The sequence below is a fragment of the Mchenga conophoros genome, linkage group LG8, assembly GCF_057382185.1.
Source record: "Mchenga conophoros isolate Kocher_MC1m ecotype Shallow Benthic linkage group LG8, M_conophoros_male_GT1.1, whole genome shotgun sequence".
In the NCBI taxonomy this organism is placed as follows: Eukaryota; Metazoa; Chordata; class Actinopteri; order Cichliformes; family Cichlidae; genus Mchenga; species Mchenga conophoros.
Window position 1 is genome coordinate 8,671,336 of NC_140533.1, and position 22,057 is coordinate 8,693,392.

The 22,057-nt window shown below is 37.8% G+C and overlaps 2 protein-coding genes across 2 annotated transcripts; one reads left to right on the top strand and one right to left on the bottom strand.

Annotated features, from left to right (window-relative positions):
* The first annotated feature begins 6,182 nt into the window (after positions 1-6,182).
* Positions 6,183-8,660, top strand: LOC146568057 (uncharacterized). The gene is made up of 3 exons (XM_085283864.1): positions 6,183-6,536; positions 6,725-6,787; positions 7,139-8,660. Exons 1-3 carry the CDS (start codon positions 6,435-6,437, stop codon positions 8,189-8,191), a joined length of 1,218 nt encoding a protein of 405 aa, XP_085139990.1. The 5' UTR covers positions 6,183-6,434; the 3' UTR covers positions 8,192-8,660.
* Positions 8,661-8,675: 15 nt separating this feature from the next.
* LOC146568058 (uncharacterized) lies at positions 8,676-15,392 on the bottom strand. The gene is made up of 11 exons (XM_085283874.1): positions 15,093-15,392; positions 14,842-14,904; positions 12,577-13,002; positions 12,310-12,370; positions 11,595-11,730; positions 11,277-11,372; positions 10,757-11,049; positions 10,244-10,467; positions 9,759-9,959; positions 9,455-9,644; positions 8,676-9,202 (listed from the first exon to the last, which is right to left on the bottom strand). Exons 1-11 carry the CDS (start codon positions 15,192-15,194, stop codon positions 8,895-8,897), a joined length of 2,100 nt encoding a protein of 699 aa, XP_085140000.1. The 5' UTR covers positions 15,195-15,392; the 3' UTR covers positions 8,676-8,894.
* Between the last annotated feature and the right edge of the window lie 6,665 nt (positions 15,393-22,057).

Consider the following 22,057-nt stretch of genomic DNA (forward strand, 5'->3'; position numbering starts at 1 on the left):
TAGAGCCAGCAGTAACTGTGAAGTTTTGACTTTGATGAGCTTCCTTCCAGAAATACCTGCCCTTATTCAAACTTGCAGGCTTCAGTACTTCTTGCACATACAGTTTGCAAAGGTAAACCACAGAGGACTCTCGGTTATGCGAGAATGTGCCCGTACCAGCATCTTATAGTATACTCAGAGCTCGTTAACAATTTCAGGGTGTCTAAAGGGCTGGAATATTTAAAAAGTTCATATTAAGTAGGCACACATCAAGTAAACAAACCAAAAAATCTTCCTTCACAGCTCTTGCTAGCAGTTTGTGCTCATTGTCCATGTTAAATAATGTAAAAAGACATGAAATATTAATTTTACTGAAGCATCTGCTGCTTCATTTATCTTTGCAAATTAAACTCGAGTCCATTATTTAGAGTTTTAAAAAGTCCGTACATATATTCCAGTCAGTCTTAGAACTAGTAAGCTTGTTCTTGTCATTCTGAAAGACATAAAAAAGTATTCACATTTTGTTCTTATTACACTTTGCACATTGTCGTCTCCTTGGGCGTGTCGGCTTCCCAGATGGGATTTCACCTTTTCATACATGCTTGCATGTTAATAAAAAATTCTGGGAAGCGTTCGTGGCCACCACTGTCTTTTTCTTTAATTCGCTTTACTCCCCTCGGGATTGCTTTTTACTCTGAAGCATTTTGTTCCACTGGCAGCTATACATGAGCCCCTTGCACCCAGGGCACACAATAAAGTGTTTCCAGGAGCGAGTCAGGCAGCCGATTGTGGCAACGAATAAACGCACAAGACGAGTGCCCGACAGCACCCCACCTGTCTCCGGTTAACCCTTTAAGACCTACCATAGAACCAAGTCCGCCAGAGCTTATATTATATTTTTACATGCTGTGGAGCCATTTTTGGGAGCATTTCAAGTTGCTATACATCAATACAACCATTATAGCCCAGATTTTAATAATATGTATTCATTAAGTGCATAGTAATTACATAAATTGCAAAAAAGTGCAATAAACTACAAAAAAATTGAAAATCGTTTTTGATTTTTTAACATATATTTGTAGTTAGAGAAATTTAAGAGTCTTATCCCTCAAAACTGTAAATACAAAAAAGTTGCACAAAATAGTTTCCCACCACAGGAAATTTATTTTGAGTGTCTTCATAGTTTTATTTTTGAAATACACCAATTTTTATACACTGCAGGAAAAATGAAAATAAATATTATACTGCAAATTTGCAAAAAAGCAGCATATGCATCAAAATAAACTATTTCCAGCAGTGCAATATGAGTCCTAAGAATCCCAGAAACGACACAGAAAGTCATAAAGTCAAAGATAACTTTTAAAAAGAGCAGTATAGGCCCTGAGGCCCTGATCGCAAAAAAGACTACATTTCCGCGAAAATGACGTCACTTCCGGTTTCGGGCAGGTAATGGCGGAAATGCAAAAGTTCGCGCTGACTTCTATTCCAACGTAGGAAGTGTTTTGAACAGCTGATCAGATCGGTAAAGCGTGTTTCTGGAATATTATGTTTTTGTTCCTGCAAGCGCTTTTTATGCAGTTTTTGCAAAGCTTTATGTGGAAGGAAACCGTGACCTAGGACAAGCTGATGGCATCAGATGTAAGTACAACTCCTCCGGTTTCATATGCAAAAAAAATTTTTGCGCTAGCTTACGTGGTTGCAGTGCTACTGGGATTTAAAAATAGTTACGCATAACAGAGCGTTCCCGCTCCGATCGGCTCTAAAGGGTTAAACACATGTGCATATTTGCAGTGTGTAGCAACAAGCAGCTGGCAGGTGCGGGTCAGTGCTACATTAACTCCCAGTTGGTGTTTGTCAAGCTATTTGCATGTCCTGGAGGACTCCTCAATCCATCACAGCAGGAGACCATGGTGTCCTTATTGAGCTCCAGAGGGGCATTTATTCTTCCACACAGCCCAACCACTTCCAGTAAATTAACATCTTCAAAGTGGGTTTATTCTCAGAATGTGTGCAGTGGGATTTGGTGACAATATGAACCCTCCAGTAACTGCTGAATAGAAATCCACAGCGTATTGCTGCTATTTGTGCCGTCTTCACTCTGCTCTTAAGAGCATGGGAATCTGACCATGTTCATCTGAGGAAGAAAATAATGAATTGTGGGATCTTTCTCTACTGGCTAATAAAAGGAAGAGCCGCGTGGGGGTAGGGTTCTTCTTATTCCATTAAATTTATAGGATCTCCATCAAAAACAAAAATAATAGGGGTCAGCTGATGTGCTGAAGCTACAGCAAAAGGGGAGCATCTTCCAGCACAATATTTTGAAACACAGTTTGCAGTGTGAGGCCACAACATCTGGAGGAGATCACCTCAGACTAAAGCCTGGCTTATTTTGTCCAGAACTGCAGAATGAAGGAAAATTTTTGTAGTTTAACATGTAGTAAAATCCAGTTTCTTCAAATATTTAGAGACCTGTACGGCACTGCAGTCGTGCATAAGCTCTGAGTGTTTGTAACTCTGCTGTATCTATGATGTACAGGTTTCTGTGTGAAGAAAATTATCCTAGTCAGCGTCCTCAATACATTGCAAGGAAGGACTTTTCAAAATAAAATATTCATATGCAGTGACTATGAAACCTGATGTAATATACTGTAAATGTGCACTTCTTCTACTTAGTATGCAAAACACTTATTTCATTAGACAGAATCAGATCCAGCACTGTATAAATATAATTATCTGCAAAAATATATTTCTCTGCAATGTTCCAGTACTACACCTTTATCAGAAAACAAAAGCAGCGAGAATCTCAAGTGGTTGCACTCTTACGGCCAATCGCTTTTCCCATGTGCTGTAAAGGTATGAATGAAGAATACAGTTTTAACATGTTTATAGTTAGAAATTGAAAAAACTCCAAGAACACAAAACTCACTCTCTAGGCTGTATTTACTTTTAGCAAAACAGTATTATATTTTGTGTATGTTCATTTTGTTTTCTTTGCTTGTTTGAATTTTAAGCATACCTATATAGAAAAATACATTTTACAAAAGCTTGAACTTATTTGCTCTTAAGAAAGACATAAGAGGTCCTTATTGAGAATATTTAGAATTCCCATATATAAGTCCCTGCATGATGACTAGCTTTGAATAGCTCCATATAGGATTATTATCATTCTGACCTTCAGGTCAATCTATTGACCTTGAAGCAGATGTGATGTAATACTGTATTTTTTGTATGTTGACAGTACACAGCACATTTGCAAGAATCACAGTCTCTAAGGCTTTTTGTCAAATGAAATCGACCAATAAATCACTGAAATGACCTTGAAGATTTGGTGGCTGTAACCCAAATTTTAATGGATTGTTAACACGACCCCAGGATTGTGGCCTATATATTTATTTAGGAGTACATGGATATTCACATATATCTCAGATCATCTACAGGAATCAAGTGGAGAGGTGGAAAAATTATTTACATAAAGATGGAGGGGTCACAGAAAACTATAAAACATTAAGAAGTAATTGATCATTGGGGCCCTTAGGAGCCAATATTTGAAGATATTAAATCCAGTAAGTCCTTCCTGTTTGAGTATTTTATCACGGCCTGCACCCTGAGGTAATGAGGTGATGAACAAACTTCATGGCGAGAATAAATGAAATGACCTGCTATCCTGTTGTTCAGTGATGACGCGATGAATCCTACTTCCGGGTCTAAAGTAGTCTGCGTTTAATATGGCTTTTGTGTTGTTAACATGTTTAATGTTATGTATTTTCTTCTATTTGATCTCAAAAAGCTCCTAAAACAGTCAGTGATCCCTGTTGACCTCTCTCGGCTTTTATTACCACTAATCATTTATTTAAGCTCAGTTTTTAAAACCTTAGGATGTAACTACAGCCCAGCCCATGCAGCAGTATATGAATGACTAACCTCGTATTGTGGATGGATTATCTCAGTTGTTCTCCTGGCTGAAGTTTGGTCCTTTTACAGCATCCTGCCATGCGATTACATTTGTTCCTGACCACTGAGAACACTCACGTTAACTTTTATCGAGTGGAAAAAAGGTTAGCTTGTTTATATTATGCTAACATAGCTGTGTCGCTAGCGGTCACGTAGCACATCATTATATACCAGCTAGCCCAACTTCAGTAACCCTACAAACGTCACTGCTGTTTAGTTTTCTGTCTTCATTTATGCTGGAAGTGATAGCAGAGCTGTACGTTTTAATTTGTTTCCAAAACCCCGCAGTCAGGACATGCTATATTGTATTTAGATAGAAGCTAGCGAGCTAACTCCCTGCTAACTTCTAACTCCGTTAAATGTCATAAATTCAGTTTTCATGGATGCCTGGATGTTAAACTCAATTGTTACACCTGGTAGAGCAGAACGCTGATCATTTTATTAAAGATGAAAGACTTTAGATAGTTTTTCAACTCTCAGTAATGCCATAGTGATCGTTTGATATATGGACCTGCAGCGGAGTTTAGGTCCAGACACGGCTAGTGACGTCAGACTGAACAATCGGATTGGATAATCTTGATCATTCTTACGTATTCAGCTTTTTTGTCAATAGCCACACTGTGTCATATAAATCACTTGTGGATGGACAAATAATGAAGCTGTTGATGGGAAATCTTTTATCAGTCTATGGACGAGAGAACGGATGAAGTTTCATGATGTATTGCACGGCTGTCACACAGGTGGCTTATCTTGGGAAGAGGGGAAAATTTTGTTACATGAATTGATTTTTGATTTTTTTGGTCACAATTGGCAGAGCAATTCTTCTTATTTTCCCTCTTTTGTTCTAAAATACGAGCTTGCAGGTAAGTCAAGTGCTGCAGGAACAGTTAATCTTTTTTTTTCAACAAGCAAGCTGCTTTGTTACCGTGAATTATGGTAAAAAGTTAACTGTGCAGTCGTTAACAGCTAATAAGCATTTTCATCTTCCTCTTCTTCATCACCAAAAATGTGCAAAAGGGAAAACGTGTGGTGACACAGCTTCGGCTACAGAAACGATGATGTTCTGAGACTCTGCTGCATTGTTTTCCTTTCGAAACTGGAGTGCTAAATGTGTAATGATGTGCTTCGGGCTTATGCTATCCTGCACTAGTTATTGATCCCAGTGAAGCGATGAATAGGTCAGACTCCAGTCTTAATTGGTTCATCAGTACCTAATAATGGAGACACACACACCCTTCAATCACTCTCAGTTTGTGGAGGAACAAAGGCTCTATGCCAAGACTATTAATCATCTGGAAAGCATACTGTAATTATTTTTGGATGAAAGCAGAGGATTAATAGGCCCGAAGTGACAAGTTTCAAAAAATCCTCCTCCGCCTTTCTTCCTTTCTTGCTGCTTTCCCACAGGGCCACAAAATGCCAATTCTGTTATTCCAAGCTTGTATTTGGCAACTATCCTATTCGCTATTATGGCATTTTAAATATGGACATGTTATCTGTTGTCTCAGCACAAAACCTTTCAATCATCTCTCGAAAATATCACCAGCAATAAACCTTCACTTCTGTCTTGATGATTTCTGAATAGAAAATCTTGTTCACTTTTTCTCCGTGTTTCTTTTTTCTTTTTTTCCATCATTACTTCCACCTCACTTTTATTAATAAAGTGTCTATCCAAAACATTGAAAGAAGATAGAAGATAATGGGTACTTTTGTTCTCTGTTTTCTTCAAGATGTTCCCACACTATTTCAGTAATGTTGAGGAGGCAGGTCCATGACTGATAGCGTTCCACTATGGGGCGCCGTTTGTAAACTGAAACATGCCGAAATTAACAGCAACATTTTTCCACATTTAGCTCTAAATCTTACAAAAACATGTTTTTTCGAGTCATTTTTTACAACATTTAGTATAATATTTGTAACTTTTCATATTTAAAACAGGATTTTAAATGTTAAATCTAAATGCTAAATGTTAAATGTAAATATTATATTTAAATGTAAATGTTAAATGTTAAATGTAAATATTATATTTAAATGTAAATGTTAAATGTAAATATTATATATAAATCCAAATGTTAAATGTTAAATCTAAATGTTATATATAAATCTAAATGTTAAATGTTAAATCTAAATGTTATATATAAATCTAAATGTTAAATGTTAAATCTAAATATTATATATAAATCTAAATGTTAAATGTTAAATCTAAATGTTATATATAAATCTAAATGTTAAATCTAAATGTTATATATAAATCTAAATGTTAAATGTTAAATCTAAATGTTATATATAAATCTAAATGTTAAATGTTAAATCTAAATGTTACGGGAAACTAAATATTTAGCTAATATGCAAATTTATTGTACGGGTCAACGGAAATACCAAAATAAAAGCTTCAAGAAAACCTCCCGCGCTAAAGTGTGCCGGTCGCGGTCAGGTTCTGTGTTTGCGCTCCTCTTACGGTCACTTTTGACTGCCATGAGCTGCTTCGACTATTCCCTACCAGCATGTCCAGCGATTTAGCTGAAAACATTGGAAGAGCCGTTTTGTCGGCCATCCAACGATTCAGCGGTAATGCACCCTCGACCTCACAAACGCCGCAGCACTTGGTAAGTTTATTGTATAGCATTTTGGACGGGTTGATAGCAGTGTTAGCAAAACTAGCAAAGCTAAATTACTTAGCTAGTCCTCAATTATTTCATTTGGTAGGCAGCAGACAGAGATCGAACATCATACAACTCTATTTATTTATTTGGTAGGTAGGTAACAGTCGTTCTTGATGTAAATGTTTCCTTAGGAATCCAGCAATGCACCTGGACCAAGTAGACCTGCCGTCTCCACTGGGATACCATACTGCTCGGTAGGCCTTCTTACACATATCATTTAGCTGACTAATTTTTGTTTTTTCTTTGGTGTAATATGTCACCTTAAATTAAATCCTGTCAAAGTAATGATTCTGATTCTACATACATTTCATCTTCTTAGGGGTCCATCACTAGCAGTGTCACATCACCACCAACAACATTCACAAGTTTTACGTCATATTTTATTACTGTTTTTGCTGTGAAGTGTCTTTTGATTGCTCACTTTCATATTTTAAAACTATTGATAAAATATTACTCTAGCTAATCTGTCACAGTACAATTGCCTCAAATTACCCATCTTTTGTTATAGAATTGTGCTCATTGAGATTTTCTGTGCCGTGTTCTAGGATGGTTACCAAGGAAGGCTTCAGATTTCCAAAGAGGAATTGGAAAATGTTCTTTCCCTGAAAACATCTTTTACTGAAGCTGCATCTATCCTTTCCATCTCCAGGCCCACTCTGTATAAGTTACTGCAAGACTATAATATCTCAGAGTCAAAATTCAATGTAATCAGTGACCATGAGTTAGATCAGATAGTGTCCCAAATAAAAACTGAACATCCAAATGTTGGAGAAGTGATGCTGATGGGTCATCTGCGTTCCAAAAACATAGTGGTTCAAAGATGGCGCGTAAGAAAGTCACTGCGGAGGGTGGACTCGGCTGGTGTTCTATCCAGGAGAAGAACTGCAGTTGCTCGGCGAGTATATTCTGTGCCTCATCCAAATTTTGTTGTTGTTGATGCACATGTGTTGATGTTTCTTCAGTGCTCCAGCAATAATCGAGCTGAGACTGTGAAAGCCCTCTTTACTGCAGCTGTTGGACAATTTGGCAGACCCCTGCATATCAGGACTGATCACGGAGGAGAGAATGCTCAGATTTGGGAGGACATGCGAGCAAGCAGGGGTGAAAGCTCTGTCTTAATGGGAAGTTCTGTGCACAACCAGAGGATTGAGCGTTTCAACCGAGACTTAAACAACAACTGTAGCCGCATTTATGCACCTATATTTTATGAATTGGAATCACTTGGTATCCTAGACTTAGAAAATGCAACAGACCTATTTTGCCTTCATTATGTGTTTCTACCACGAATCAACCGCACTTTGAAGGAATTCAAAGCTGGATATAACAATCACTCTGTTTCCACTGAAGGTAATAGAACTCCCATCCAGCTTTTTGCCTGCGGAACTCATGTGTCTCATCGTCACAACCCAGAACTTTCTACAGCAGAGGTCTCCATACCCTCCTTGTCAAACTCTGAAAGTAGGTTTGTCCCATTAAATGACAGCGATTTACAAGAGCTATATACAAGCATTCACCCTTTTGAAGAAGACAACAATAATGGTAAAACATTGTTTCAACGAACACAGCAGTATATTTTTAACAAACTTGTAAATGTGTGACCTCAACCACAGGATACCAGTGATGTTCTAAAGAGTGATGACACCTAATATTCTTAAATGCTGTACAGCAAATGCAGTTTTTGTACTACTGCAGAAGCCCCTCCCCTCTAGCAGTGATGCCTCCTGCCACATAAGGACTCAGAGTTAATGACTGACAGTGACTCATAGGCTATTCAGAAGGCTACAACCACTTTTAGTTTATGGGTAAAACCAGTTATTCAGATTGAAGTAAAGATCAAATTCACACTGTAATACAGTATAACAGTGAAAATTATCAACACGGAACAGTCAGTCTTTAAATCAATTCACAAGATTATCTACAGTATTGTTTTAATCATTGTAAAGTTGCAATAGTCTTAATAAATGTTGCTGTTAGATGTCTAAGTAATCCTGGCTTGTTCTACAAAGCATGTTTAGTATACTCTGTGCATAAACTGTTTTGAAGTGTCCTTGTTTAAAAAAGAAAAGCTTAATAAAATTATTGTATTACACCAGTGACTTTATTGATTTGTCGTTGAAAATACAGAGTTAGCATTTTTATAAATCTATTGAAGCTTTGAAAATTATTACATTTCAACATTAAATGCAGTCAGAATTTATTTCAACTATCTTGTATGAAGCAAAGTTACTTGAAACTACAATTAATGAACAGGATTAGAGTTAACAAACCCACCATTTTAATTTCACTTTTTTTGGAACATGTTTAGATGGTGCTGAATAAAGCTCCATTCATGAGTGCTACTAAGAAGCAGTAATGAAAAGCATCATCATCAGCCATTGTTGTTTCATTCACAAAAAGCTGAAGCTCATTTGCACATGTGTGTGCAATCGGGAGATGTTTGCTTTCATCGTGAATGAATGTTATTTTAGGAGCTGGTTGAAAACCTATGGCTGGAACCTTGCTGCTCCCGGTGGCAAAAGCCAAGATGTGACCAGGCCTCAAAGCCTTCACAAATGCCTCTTCATCCTTGGTAAGAGTCCTTTCTCCAAGTGAGTCTCTCAGCTCTTCATCTAAAAACAAAGAAAAACCACCGTTAACCTGGGGACACTAAAATAGTTAAAGCTTGAGCTAACAACTAAATGATGGCTAATGTTTTTATAAAAAATACAGAGGTTCTGTCTTTGCCTTGCTTGTCAGTTGTAAGCTATCATACATCTTTATTCCTGTTTTGTGTGCGCGCATGTGACATAAAAAGACAAAGTTTTACTTTAGTGTCCCGAATTGTTTCATGGCCAGACTACATTATGTGAATTTCTGCTTACTTTCGACACACTGGAGAAATTCCCGAAATTTGACCACCATCAGCTCCTCTCTAACTCTTCTGTTGCTCCCAAGGACAGAATAGCTTGGCCTGAGAACCCCAGCAATTAAACTGGCTGTCAGATCTTTGTCCTCCCCCGATAGGTCAAGCAGAACACGCAAACTGGGGTTCTCTCTCAGGAGTGATAAAATCTAGACAGAAAAGTTTAAATAATGGTTAAATTCCAGTTTTAAATATAAAAAGTAGCTCACTCTAAATGATTATAAAATAATGACCAATTGATACAGAAAAAATATAACTCTCACTCCATAGTAGGACAAGCCATCAGTTAGTTGATCGAAACAGCTTTGCCGTTGCAGAACTGCAAGGTATAGAGCTGCATTTTTCACAAACAGATCTTTATTGGCCATGGTGACTGTGAGTGGAAGACCTTCAACTTGATATCGCCATGAGTCGCAGCAGCTGACTGCTTCCTCCAAATCATGTTGAGTTGTTGCATTTACAACCTAAATATTTAAGAAAAACACTTTAAATGTTTGTTTTTTACCAGTGTACACAAATACTGCAGATGGTTCATTTTAATTGGACTCGAAACGTTTTTGTTTTGGTTTATTTGGCTGTATTTCACCAATATTTTTTTTTTTAACAAAAAGGAAACAAATTGAAAATATAATACATGGAATTGCCTCTAATAACCAAAAGTGTATTTATTATATATTATAAAAGAAGACCAGAAGACTTGTGAATATAGGAAATATTACAATATTCTTGTTATAATATTGCAATTCACCTTTTTCAGATTCTCTCTTAACTCAGGGTCACCTATATCATCCGGTGTTAGGTGTACTTGAAGAATGTCTCCTGACACAATGTAGTCTACTACATGTGGAGAGAGAAAGGCAGGTGCTTCTCCACCTTGCACTATTATCGTGGACAACATCCTGCCAATGGTTCGATATACTCCATTTTGCAAGTGTAGGATGTTAAATTTCAGTGTGCATCCATTTGGTGTAGCTGAAAAATAACACACAAAAAAGTATATTCTGTACAGACCCCAAACTGATATCTTGAGATTGACAGACAAAAATGTATTACTTTTTTTTTTTTTTTACTGTTTCAAACACACAGAACATAACAGATTTATTATCTGTAGTCATTTATTAACTTGTTAATGTTCTGTCAAACAATGTTCAGATCAGGTGGTTGTTGCGTTTGTAACATTATAAAAACGAGTGTCGTCAACAAGCCTTTAGGCCTTGAGTAAGTAAGTAAGTTAGTTAGTTTGACTGTGAAATCCTATTACCTTCAAAAGCACCACTGTCCTGAAAGATGGCCTTCACCAGTAAACGGAAAAACTCCCGCCTTGGCCCCCCAAGGTCAGCAGCATCTTCCTCTGTATCATGTTCATCGCTTGCAAATGTGACATAAAGCATCTCACAGCTTTCTGCAAACTTGGGTCTCTTGAACTGACGCAAAGCAGTCGACCACACATTGGCTCGACTGATATGGAGTTGTCTTGTTCCTGGTGTAATGACTTTCTCACTATGAGCTCTAAGAAGACCTTCAATTTCTTCTTTGCTGAGTTTCTTAAAAGACCTATATAAAAAAGGGACAATGACAAACAGATCTTGGGGAAAAATGGAAATTTGCTGTAGATTTGACTCAAGTGCACAGAGTTACAACATATAATTATGTTGTGATAGTCCATATTAAATTAGTCAGAAATGAGCAATTACCTTTGTAATTGTGTAACTGCAAAAAAATGATGCAAGTAAAGATGCAAATAAAATATTCAATTATCAAAGGTTACTTTCAAATCTTACCTTGAAATATGAACTTCACTCTGTCTATCAGACTCTTCTAGGAGGCTACGCTGAATTGCCTCTTCAAGAGCTTCATCTTCCTCCAGAAAAATAGGGCTAAGTAGATAAGAGATATTAGAAATCATAAAACATGTCAGCCTTGAAGAATTTCTCACACTACATCATTAAAAAAAAAATAAATAAATAAAATGTAAATCCTAAAGTTGCAGTCATTCAGCAAAAAAACCCCAAACATGCAAATTGGAAACTTGCATCAAAACAATATCCTAAACAACATCTAAAATGAAGGATTTCTTTAACCCCTAGACAACAGCTTACACAAATTCTGCCACATTATATGGAAACATCTGCTGTCCCTCTGCCTGTCCCTCATTTTCACTCTCTTGAATGCAGCTCTCTGTTTCCTGATGCTTGGCCTCACTTTCACCTGGTGTTGTAGACAACGCATGATGCACTGAACAAAGGAAAGAAGGTCAGCATGACTTGCTTCATAATGTTAACAGCCTTTATATATCCTTATATTAGTTTAAGTGAAAGTTGGGCACATATTCCTCCTTGGCTGTAATCACCTGTGATAATTTGTAAACATTAAAATGGTAAATGGCCTGTATTTGTATAGCACTTTTACTAGTCCCCCCTAAGGACCCCAAAGCGCTTTACACACCCAGTCATCCACCCATTCACACACTGGTGAAGGCAAGCTACAGTTGTAGCCACAGCTGCCCTGGGGCAGACTGACAGAGGCGAGGCTGCCATATCGCGCCATCGGCCCTTCTGGCCAACACCAGTAGGCGGTAGGTGAAGTGTCTTGCCCAAGGACACAACGACCGAGACTGTCCGAGCCGGGGCTCGAACCGGCAACCTTCCGATTACAAGGCAAACTCCCAACTCTTGAGCCACGATCGCCCCAATCGGACAAATTAACGATGCTCTCATCAAACAAACCCCCCAGGAATTATTACGCACTGCAGTAACAAAATCTAACTGGTCATCGAGCTTAGAACCTCACTAGGTTTTCATTCACATCACATACCTCGTCTTCTCCGGCAGACTGGACTTTCAAAGTCACTATCAGACAGCTCTTCTGGTTCCTCCTGAGGGAAAAGAAAGCATGTTCTACATAAAATCAAATACAGTTGCACCAAATCACTGGTAACACAGAGGCACATGGCTGCACTAAAAACTGTTTACACCTGCTGAAACTGCAATATTAATTAATACAATTAATAAAATTATGTTAAGGGAACAGACTCACTTTTTAGACAATAAATATTTCTGCACTGCAATATAAAATGTTTACCTGTGCAGGTTTTTGTATCCCTGCCATTATATAGAGGCAGGTGGTGGAACAAATCGAGCCAACTTCTTGGCCACCCCAAAGAAAACTGCTAGAAACATTTGGTTTCATTAGTCGTTTACATCCTCTAATTGTACTCAAATACTCAAAAGGGAATGTCTGGCCAGTTGACAGTGCAAATGTTCTTCTGAAGATTGCTGCTATTTCTTCTCTAAATTGTGCTTCAGACCAGTCAGATGTAAAGGAGATCTTCCCAATAAGGCCATCTTGTGATAGTTTTGCTCGTGAATCTCCTCTCGGTATGAGAAACGTTGATGCTGAAGACAAGGGCAAGCACACAACATCTTTTGTATAGTGTTTGCAGGTCTTGTTTTTTCTCACAAAATGTGAGCGCGTAGCATGAGCTTGAGGAACTGATGGAAGAGGAACCTGAAATGAATTCAAACACAGATACAGATAGACACCTATGCATTACAATACATCCGTAAGGTTTCTGTTATCTGTTCATTAAAAACAAACAAACAAACTGTAGACTCAGACCATCTTACTATTGTCTACCCATTACACAGAAAACTGAACCTTTTGTATCTTGTAGATTAGCATTTGGTGATTGTTGGTCAAGTTGGTGATTCAGTTCCCAGGTGCTCTAATCTAGAGCTCCCAATGAGTTTATCCGACTATGACTGTGTGCGAATGTTGGACAGAAAAAGTGCTTGTATTAATCTGTGCATGTGAATGGGTAAATGAGATCTGTTGTATAAAGTGCTTTGAGCACTCAATTAGAGTAGCAAAGGCCTGCAATTAGGTCAGTGTGTATTTGGACCCTAACAAGTTTTATTTTGTTGCCCGTTTACTGAAACATATTCCAATCAAAATTATATCATGGACATGATGTGCAGACTAAGCTTTAATTTAGGGTATCCATATTAAAATGATGATGTCATTACCAATTAAGCAGATAAAAGGCCTGGAATTGATTTGAGACGTAGTGTTTGCATTTTGAAAATTTTACTGTGAACAGACAACATGCGGTCAAAGAGAACATAACAGAAAAAAGAAAATTAAGAAATTAATACAGCCACTACAGTGACCATCAAAACGATGAAAAATATTGACGTAAAATTTATTTTGCGACACCACAGAACAAATGATAGCGTATAATATGAAATGATAGATGTTTTCATATCGTCATATCGAACAGCCCTAATACAGAGGGTTCACTGCAAGGTGCAAGCCACTCATAAGCCTCAAGAATAGAAAGGCTAGAATGGACTTAACAAAAAAAAAAAAAAAAAACCATCTAGTAAAAGCCAGCTAAATTTTGGAAAAACATTCTTTGGACAGATAAAACCAAGATCAACCTCTACCAGAATGATGGCAAGAAAAAAGTATGGAGAAGGGTGGAACGACTCATGATCCAAAGCATACCACATCATCTGTAAAACATGGCAGAGGCAGTGTGATGGTTTGGGCGTGCATGGCTGCCAGTGGCACTGGTAGTGTTTACTGAATATGTGACACAGGACTGAAGCAGCTGAATGTGTTCAGAGACATACTTGTCTGCTTAAGTCCAGCTAAAAGTAGTCACATTGATTGGGCAGCATTTAATAATAAAGATGGAAGATGACCCAAAACATACAGTCCAAGCACCCCATGACTTTAATAAAGTAAAGAAATAGAATATTCTTGAATGGCCAAGTCAGTCACTGGATTTTAACCCAATTGAGCATACATTTCAGTTGTTGAAGACTAAATTTAGGACAGAAATGCCCACAAACAAACAGCAACTGAAAGCCAATGCAGTAAAGGCCTGGCAGAGCCTTAGTAAGGAGGAATGCCAGCATCTGGTGGTGTCCATGACTTCAAGACTTCAGGCTGTCATTGCCAACAAAGGGTTTTGAATAAAGTAATAGAAATTATCATTTTATTTTCAGTTATTTAATTTGTCTAATTACTTTAGAGCCTCTGAAATGATAGGATTGTGTTTACAAATTAATTTTTCCCTCTCACATTTTTACGCATTCATTTAGTCCAACCCACTGAATTAAAACTTAAAGTCTGCACTTCAACTGCATTGGAGTAGTTTCATTTTTAATTCATTCTGGTAATGTACAGAAGCAACATTAGAAAATGTGTCTGTATCCAACTACTTATGAACCTGACTGTATATCAAAACCAGTCAGCTAAGATAAGATAACATACCTTTATTAGTCCCACAAGGGAAATTTCATGATAAATGAATTAAATGATATGTGTAAGAAGGCCTACCGAGCAGTATGGTATCCCAGTGGAGACGGCAGGTCTACTTGGTCCAGGTGCATTGCTGGATTCCTAAGGAAACATTTACATCAAGAACGACTGTTACCTACCTACCAAATAAATAAATAGAGTTGTATGATGTTCGATCTCTGTCTGCTGCCTACCAAATGAAATAATTGAGGACTAGCTAAGTAATTTAGCTTTGCTAGTTTTGCTAACACTGCTATCAACCCGTCCAAAATGCTATACAATAAACTTACCAAGTGCTGCGGCGTTTGTGAGGTCGAGGGTGCATTACCGCTGAATCGTTGGATGGCCGACAAAACGGCTCTTCCAATGTTTTCAGCTAAATCGCTGGACATGCTGGTAGGGAATAGTCGAAGCAGCTCATGGCAGTCAAAAGTGACCGTAAGAGGAGCGCAAACACAGAACCTGACCGCGACCGGCACACTTTAGCGCGGGAGGTTTTCTTGAAGCTTTTATTTTGGTATTTCCGTTGACCCGTACAATAAATTTGCATATTAGCTAAATATTTAGTTTCCCGTAACATTTAGATTTAACATTTAACATTTAGATTTATATATAACATTTAGATTTAACATTTAGATTTATATATAACATTTAGATTTAACATTTAACATTTAGATTTATATATAACATTTAGATTTAACATTTAACATTTAGATTTATATATAATATTTAGATTTAACATTTAGATTTATATATAACATTTAGATTTAACATTTAACATTTAGATTTATATATAACATTTAGATTTAACATTTAACATTTAGATTTATATATAATATTTACATTTAACATTTACATTTAAATATAATATTTACATTTAACATTTACATTTAAATATAATATTTAGATTTAACATTTAACATTTAGATTTAACATTTAGCATTTAGATTTAACATTTAAAATCCTGTTTTAAATATGAAAAGTTACAAATATTTTACTAAATGTTGTAAAAAATGACTCGAAAAAACATGTTTTTGTAAGATTTAGAGCTAAATGTGGAAAAATGTTGCTGTTAATTTCGGCATGTTTCAGTTTACAAACGGCGCCCCATATTCCACTGCCTGTTTTTCCATCCAGTTATGCTGTTATCATTGGCATTGTGCTCTGAATCAAGTTTATTATAGTTAACTAAAACTAAGCTAAAAGCTGATTGAGAATTGTCACCTGGAGAACAGTCCATACAGCAGTGGTTTGTGTACTTCTTCAAGCGGTATTTATAATTTACTCAATTCAAAAATAAAAATAATTTGAGATAATGGATTTCTAATTTCGATGCATTACAAGCCATTAACATGCTGCATATGACCAAACTGGCATTGCATTTTGCCTCCGTTTTCTCTCCTCAAACATATGGTGACTTCCTGAAATGACACTCAGTAATCGCGCTTTTTGAACCCATGTAGGAAGAGTCACTTATTTTCTCTGTTACACGGCTATGGGCGATCGTGGCTCAAGAGTTGGCAGTTCGTCTTGTAATCAGAAGGTTGCCGGTTCCACCCCCGGCTCGTACAGTCTCGGTTGTTGTGTCCTTGGGCAAGACACTTCACCTAACGCCTACTAGTGATAGGCAGAGGGGCCGATGGCGCGATATGGCAGCCTCGCTTCTGTCAGTCTGCCCCAGGGCAGCTGTGGCTACAACTGGAATTGTAAAGCAGTCTCGAAAAGCGCTATATAAATGCAATCCATTATTATTATTATTATTATTATGTAATAGAAAAAAATGTGAAATTTGCTGTTGATTAATTTGTTAATTAAATAATTTGTTTTCATGTTTCCTTTTTAAATATTCACCATCTCCTGGATGGTGTTTCACATACTTTACTGAGCACACCTGGAACCACCAGCAGTAAGTGTGTGTTTGACAATCATGTCAGCTGCTCTTAGAGAAACACGGATAAATAAGTTTCTTTGTATTCTGGTAACATTTATTTTCTCAAAAAGTACAGATTCATCTTCAACACACAGCTGGACACAATGCATTCTCACTGAACTGAGTTTTGTATTTAATATTCTGTAAAGCATCTAGAGCAGTGAAGCTACCATGATATCTAACCAGATTCTTAATCTGGATGGCATTACCTTGGCCTCCAGTAATGCTGTGAGGAACCTTGGAGTCGTTTTTGACCAGGACATGTCCTTCAACGCACATATTAAACAAATATGTAAGACTGCTTTCTTCCATTTGCGCAACATCTCTAAAATTAGAAATATCCTGTCTCAGAGTGACACTGAAAAACTAGTTCATGCATTTATTACTTCCAGGCTGGACTACTGTAATTCATTATTATCAGGATGTCCAAAAAACTCACTGAAAAGCCTTCAGCTAATCCAAAATGCTGCAGCAAGAGTACTGACAGGGACTAGAAAGAGAGAGCATATTTATCCTGTTTTGGCTTCCTGTTAAATCCAGAATTGAATTCAAAATCCTGCTCCTCACATACAAGGTCTTAAATAATCAGGCCCCATCATATCTTAATGACCTTGTAGTACCATATCACCCTATTAGAGCACTTCGCTCTCGCTCTGCAGGCTTACTTGTTGTTCCTAGAGTATTTAAAAGTAGAATGGGAGGGAGAGCCTTCAGTTTTCAGGCCCCTCTTCTGTGGAACCAGCTTCCAGTTTGGATTCGGGAGACAGACACTATCTCTACTTTTAAGATTAGGCTTAAAACTTTACTTTTTGCTAAAGCATATAGTTAGGGCTGGACCAGGTGACCCTGAATCCTCCCTTAGTTATGCTGCAATCCGGTTGTTCAGTGATGACGCGACGAATCCTACTTCCGGGTCTAAAGTAGTCTGCGTTTGTGTTGTTAACATGTTTAATGTTATGTATTTTCTTCTATTTGATCTCAAAAAGCTCCTAAAACAGTCAGTGATCACTGTTGACCTCCCTCGTCTTTTATTACCGCTAATCATTTATTTAAGCTCAGTTTTTAAAACCTTAGGATGTAACTACAGCCCAGCCTATGCAGCAGTATATGAATGACTAACCTCGTATTGTGGATGGATTATCTCAGTTGTTCTCCTGGCTGAAGTTTGGTCCTTTTACAGCATCCTGCCATGCGATTACATTTGTTCCTGACCACCGAGAACACTCACGGTAACTTTTATCGAGTGGAAAAAAGGTTAGCTTGTTTATATTAAGCTAACATAGCTGTGTCGCTAGCGGTCACGTAGCACATCATTATATACCAGCTAGCCCAACTTCAGTAACCCTACAAACGTCACTGCTGTTTAGTTTTCTGTCTTCATTTATGCTGGAAGTGATAACAGAGCTGTACGTTTTAATTTGTTTCCAAAACCAGTCAGGACATGCTATATTGTATTTAGATAGAAGCTAGCGAGCTAACTCCCTGCTAACTTCTAACTCCGTTAAATGTCATAAATTCCGTTTTCATGGATGCCTGGATGTTAAACTCAATTGTTACACCTGGTAGAGCAGAACGCTGATCATTTTATTAAAGATGAAAGACTTTAGACAGTTTTTCAACTCTCAGTAATGCCATAGTGATCGTTTGATATATGGACCTGCAGCGGAGTTTAGACCCAGACACGGCTAGTGACGTCAGACTGAACAACCGGATAGACGTACGCTGCCGGGGGATTCCCATGATGCATTGAGTTTTTCCTTTCCAGTCACCTTTCTCACTCACTATGTATTAACAGACCTCTCTGCATTGAATCATATCTGTTATTAACCTCTGTCTCTCTTCCACAGCATGTCTTTATCCTGTCTTCCTTCTTTCACCCCAACCGGTCACAGCAGATGGCCCCGCCCCTCCCTGAGCCTGGTTCTGCCGGAGGTTTCTTTCTGTTAAAAGGGAGTTTTTCCTTCCCACTGTCGCCAAAGTGCTTGCTCATAGGGGGTCATATGATTGTTGGGTTTTTCTCTGTATCTATGAAGCGCCTTGAGGCGAGTTTTGTTGTGATTTGGCGCTATATAAATAAAATTGAATTGAATTGAATTGATGCTACCAAGCTACCATTTTTGTACCATTTAGAACCATCATAATGATCAGAAACTCCAACAGATCAACTCTTCCTCAACCACCACAACCAATACTAAAGCTCAGCAGGCCAATGCTGTCTCAACACTGCATATTTCAAATACTTCCACAGTGGTGCACGATTACCTGCAGCTGAACAAAGGCAAAAGAACTGTCAGCCTAGTTCACAACTCTGCTTGCATCAATAATGGAACAGTTCAGTCAACAAAATCCGCTTTGATCAAGTTGGAACAGAAACACGCTACTGACGTCTACAAACACTGCCAGCAGACTCTCTGCTATCCAAAAACTCAAAGCACTTTTTTATTGCCGGCTTTTCAGCTGCTGCTTTACAGAATCATACTGCAATACATTCTCTATTTCTACCCCCATGTTTCCTAGACATGTTATCTGCTGCTAATAGCAATTTTATACAAGAAAAGTCAAACTCTCTTTAAGAACAGCTGATGCTATATACATAACAAATGTCAAGCTTGAATGTTTGTTCTGAAATGTGGCAAGCGCACCTTAAACTTTAACAACTTAAACTAACATGTTGTGCATAAAATACTGCTAATCCACAGGATGTTAGCATGTCACTGTTAGCATACTGATGTTAGCACTGAATTTAAAAGACTAATGCATCAAGCATGAATTTGAATGCTTCTTTGTTTGTCTGTTTGTTTCCGGTCACAGAGAGCATTCAGTGGGACTTGACCTGACCTATATTATGAATAAACCTGTGCGCGGTCAGGCCTTCTTTTGCGTTAGCATACTGGACAAAATCTAAAACCCCAGGTAGAAGTAACACGTATCAAGATGCTGGTTATCCCTTGATCCAGGCTTTCTGCTTTAAACTATTTGTGCACTTACATGAAAAAAAGAGCATTTAATACATCATGTACTGTGCTTCTTCAAAATGATCCCCAGGAGTGCCACCTACTTCACTCAGAGACAATATCAGATGATGGTGATAAAATGATTGTGGGAATAGGTTAATTGGATAATCCAAATTGCCACTAGGTGTGAATGTGGGAGTGAATGTGAGTGCGAATGGTTGTCTGTCCATGTGTGTTGGCCCTGCGACAGACTGCCGACCTGTCCAGGGTGTACCCCGCCTCTCGCTCCCCCTATGACAGCTGGGATAGGCTCCAGCGCCCCCCGCGACCCTGAAAAAGATAAGCGGAAGCGAATGGATGGATGGTGATAAAATGGTGATAAAAATCTATACAGAACATGAAAAGATAAAAGTAAAATGCAACACTGTTGCAAATAAAATGAGAAATTATTGCTTCAGAAACTCATTAATCTGGTGAGAGCTGGAAAATAAACACCTCAATTCACGTTAATGATTTTATCGTTGCGTGCGCTCCCACTTTATTTCTAAGGTAACGGCAGCACAATAGAGCCCTGAAACAAAGTGAAATTAATTTTATTGATTGAAGAGGTATTCTTGGTTTGTGTGCTGTGGTCTAGTAGCTGCAAAAAGATTCTTAGCAGCAGTTTAAAGTCAAGTATAACAACATTTATAAATACATAGAATAATTAGACCAAATAAATGCACGCACGTTCCAGTGACAATATCGCACACAGTTTGTCCTTCATTCAGTCGTTTCAGTCCAAACATAAGTCATATTTCCCCAGGAGAGAATCTACATGACACTCAGAACATAAAAGCACGCATAATTGGAGCATTCAGGATGTATTTAATTTGAAGTGACTTTTCTGTTCAACTAACCCTACAGAGTTACCATCTGTTTGTTTCGTACTAACCATTGAAGGAAGTGTTTAACTCTTTGAATGCTAAATGACTAGTGGCTAACCTTTATTTGCTAATGTCTTCTTTGAGGCAGGGCCAAAAATCTACACGTGGAACTGAAAAAACAGGCTTTATGACGGCAATGAAACTGAAAAATGTTAGCATCAATGAAAGCTTAATGCTTCATATCTGGCAATACAGTCAAGCAAACCCATGGTTTTAATTGGCATGAGCCAAAGGTCCCTAAAAGGTCTTGTGTTTTTGTTGGACTGTCCTACTATAGGATAAATCTTTGTAGTCACAGCTACTAGTGGCCCTAAACCAAAAACAGTGTGCTAAAAAGTTGTAAAATGACTTCTGTTGTTGATAGTACAAGCGGCAGAGTCTTCTGCCAAACCAGAAATTGTATTCTCAAAATTAAATGTTTACGTTTTAAGGGCAGCTTAGAAGATTATGTAAATTTAGACTCTTTTTTTTTAAACTATTTTAGTCCAGAGGACGATGACAGCGTTTGGTGACAAATCCATACAGGTGTCTGATGATCTCAGGCTCAATATAGCTCTCCGTCTCTGCTAGCACCAGGAGCTGCAGCAAATTGATGTGCAAATTAGGACACGCGGCAACTCAACCCAGGTTAGATTTCTTGGCACCCTTCGTTTCCTTTATGAAATCAGTTTCCATGACGGAGTCATATTAGTACAATACACTGAGCAACAGTCCAGATTAGTCTCAACATGCTAATGAAGTGATGCATATTTAACAACCGCCCTGACTTGCAGTGCTGTGAATGTATTATAGAGCTTCCACCTCCCAAATGTGACTTATCCGGTTGGGCAGAGAATATTTTTACATTTAAATGTAAAAAAAAAAAAAATTAAAAAATGCCATGACAATTATTAGCTTACTGCATAAGCTGAAAACTTATATTATGAAAAAGTTATTGAACGGATTATGGTTAAAAAATATATACATATAATGATGAAATCAGTCTTGTTTCATTTTTTTCTTCCTTTATTTCCCAAGAGGTCACCACAGCAGATGGATCCACATGTTTGATTTGGCATAGATACACGCCTCCCATTTATCCACCAGGCTTAGGACCAGAACTGCACTGGTACACTAGCTTGTTCCCCTTTCAAATCAGAGCATTTGCATGTAAAATAACTCATACAGTACTTTTGACACTGCTAGAAAACAGGATTAAAACCCAGGAGGTGTAATTACACATTATGTGCAGGCACCTTTCATTGCTTCCATTTCATGTAACAATGCAAATAACATGTGCCTTCTTAGGGTCCACTGAGTGCAACCGCTCACTTCTATCACTCACAGAATATAAAAAAAAGATCCTTCAGAAGATGCAGAGGTGGACTCCATTATATGTGCTTTTGACAGCTTCCTCTTTATTTCTTCTCATCCTGTCAAGAGTGCTAGGAAGAACTTCGGGGTCA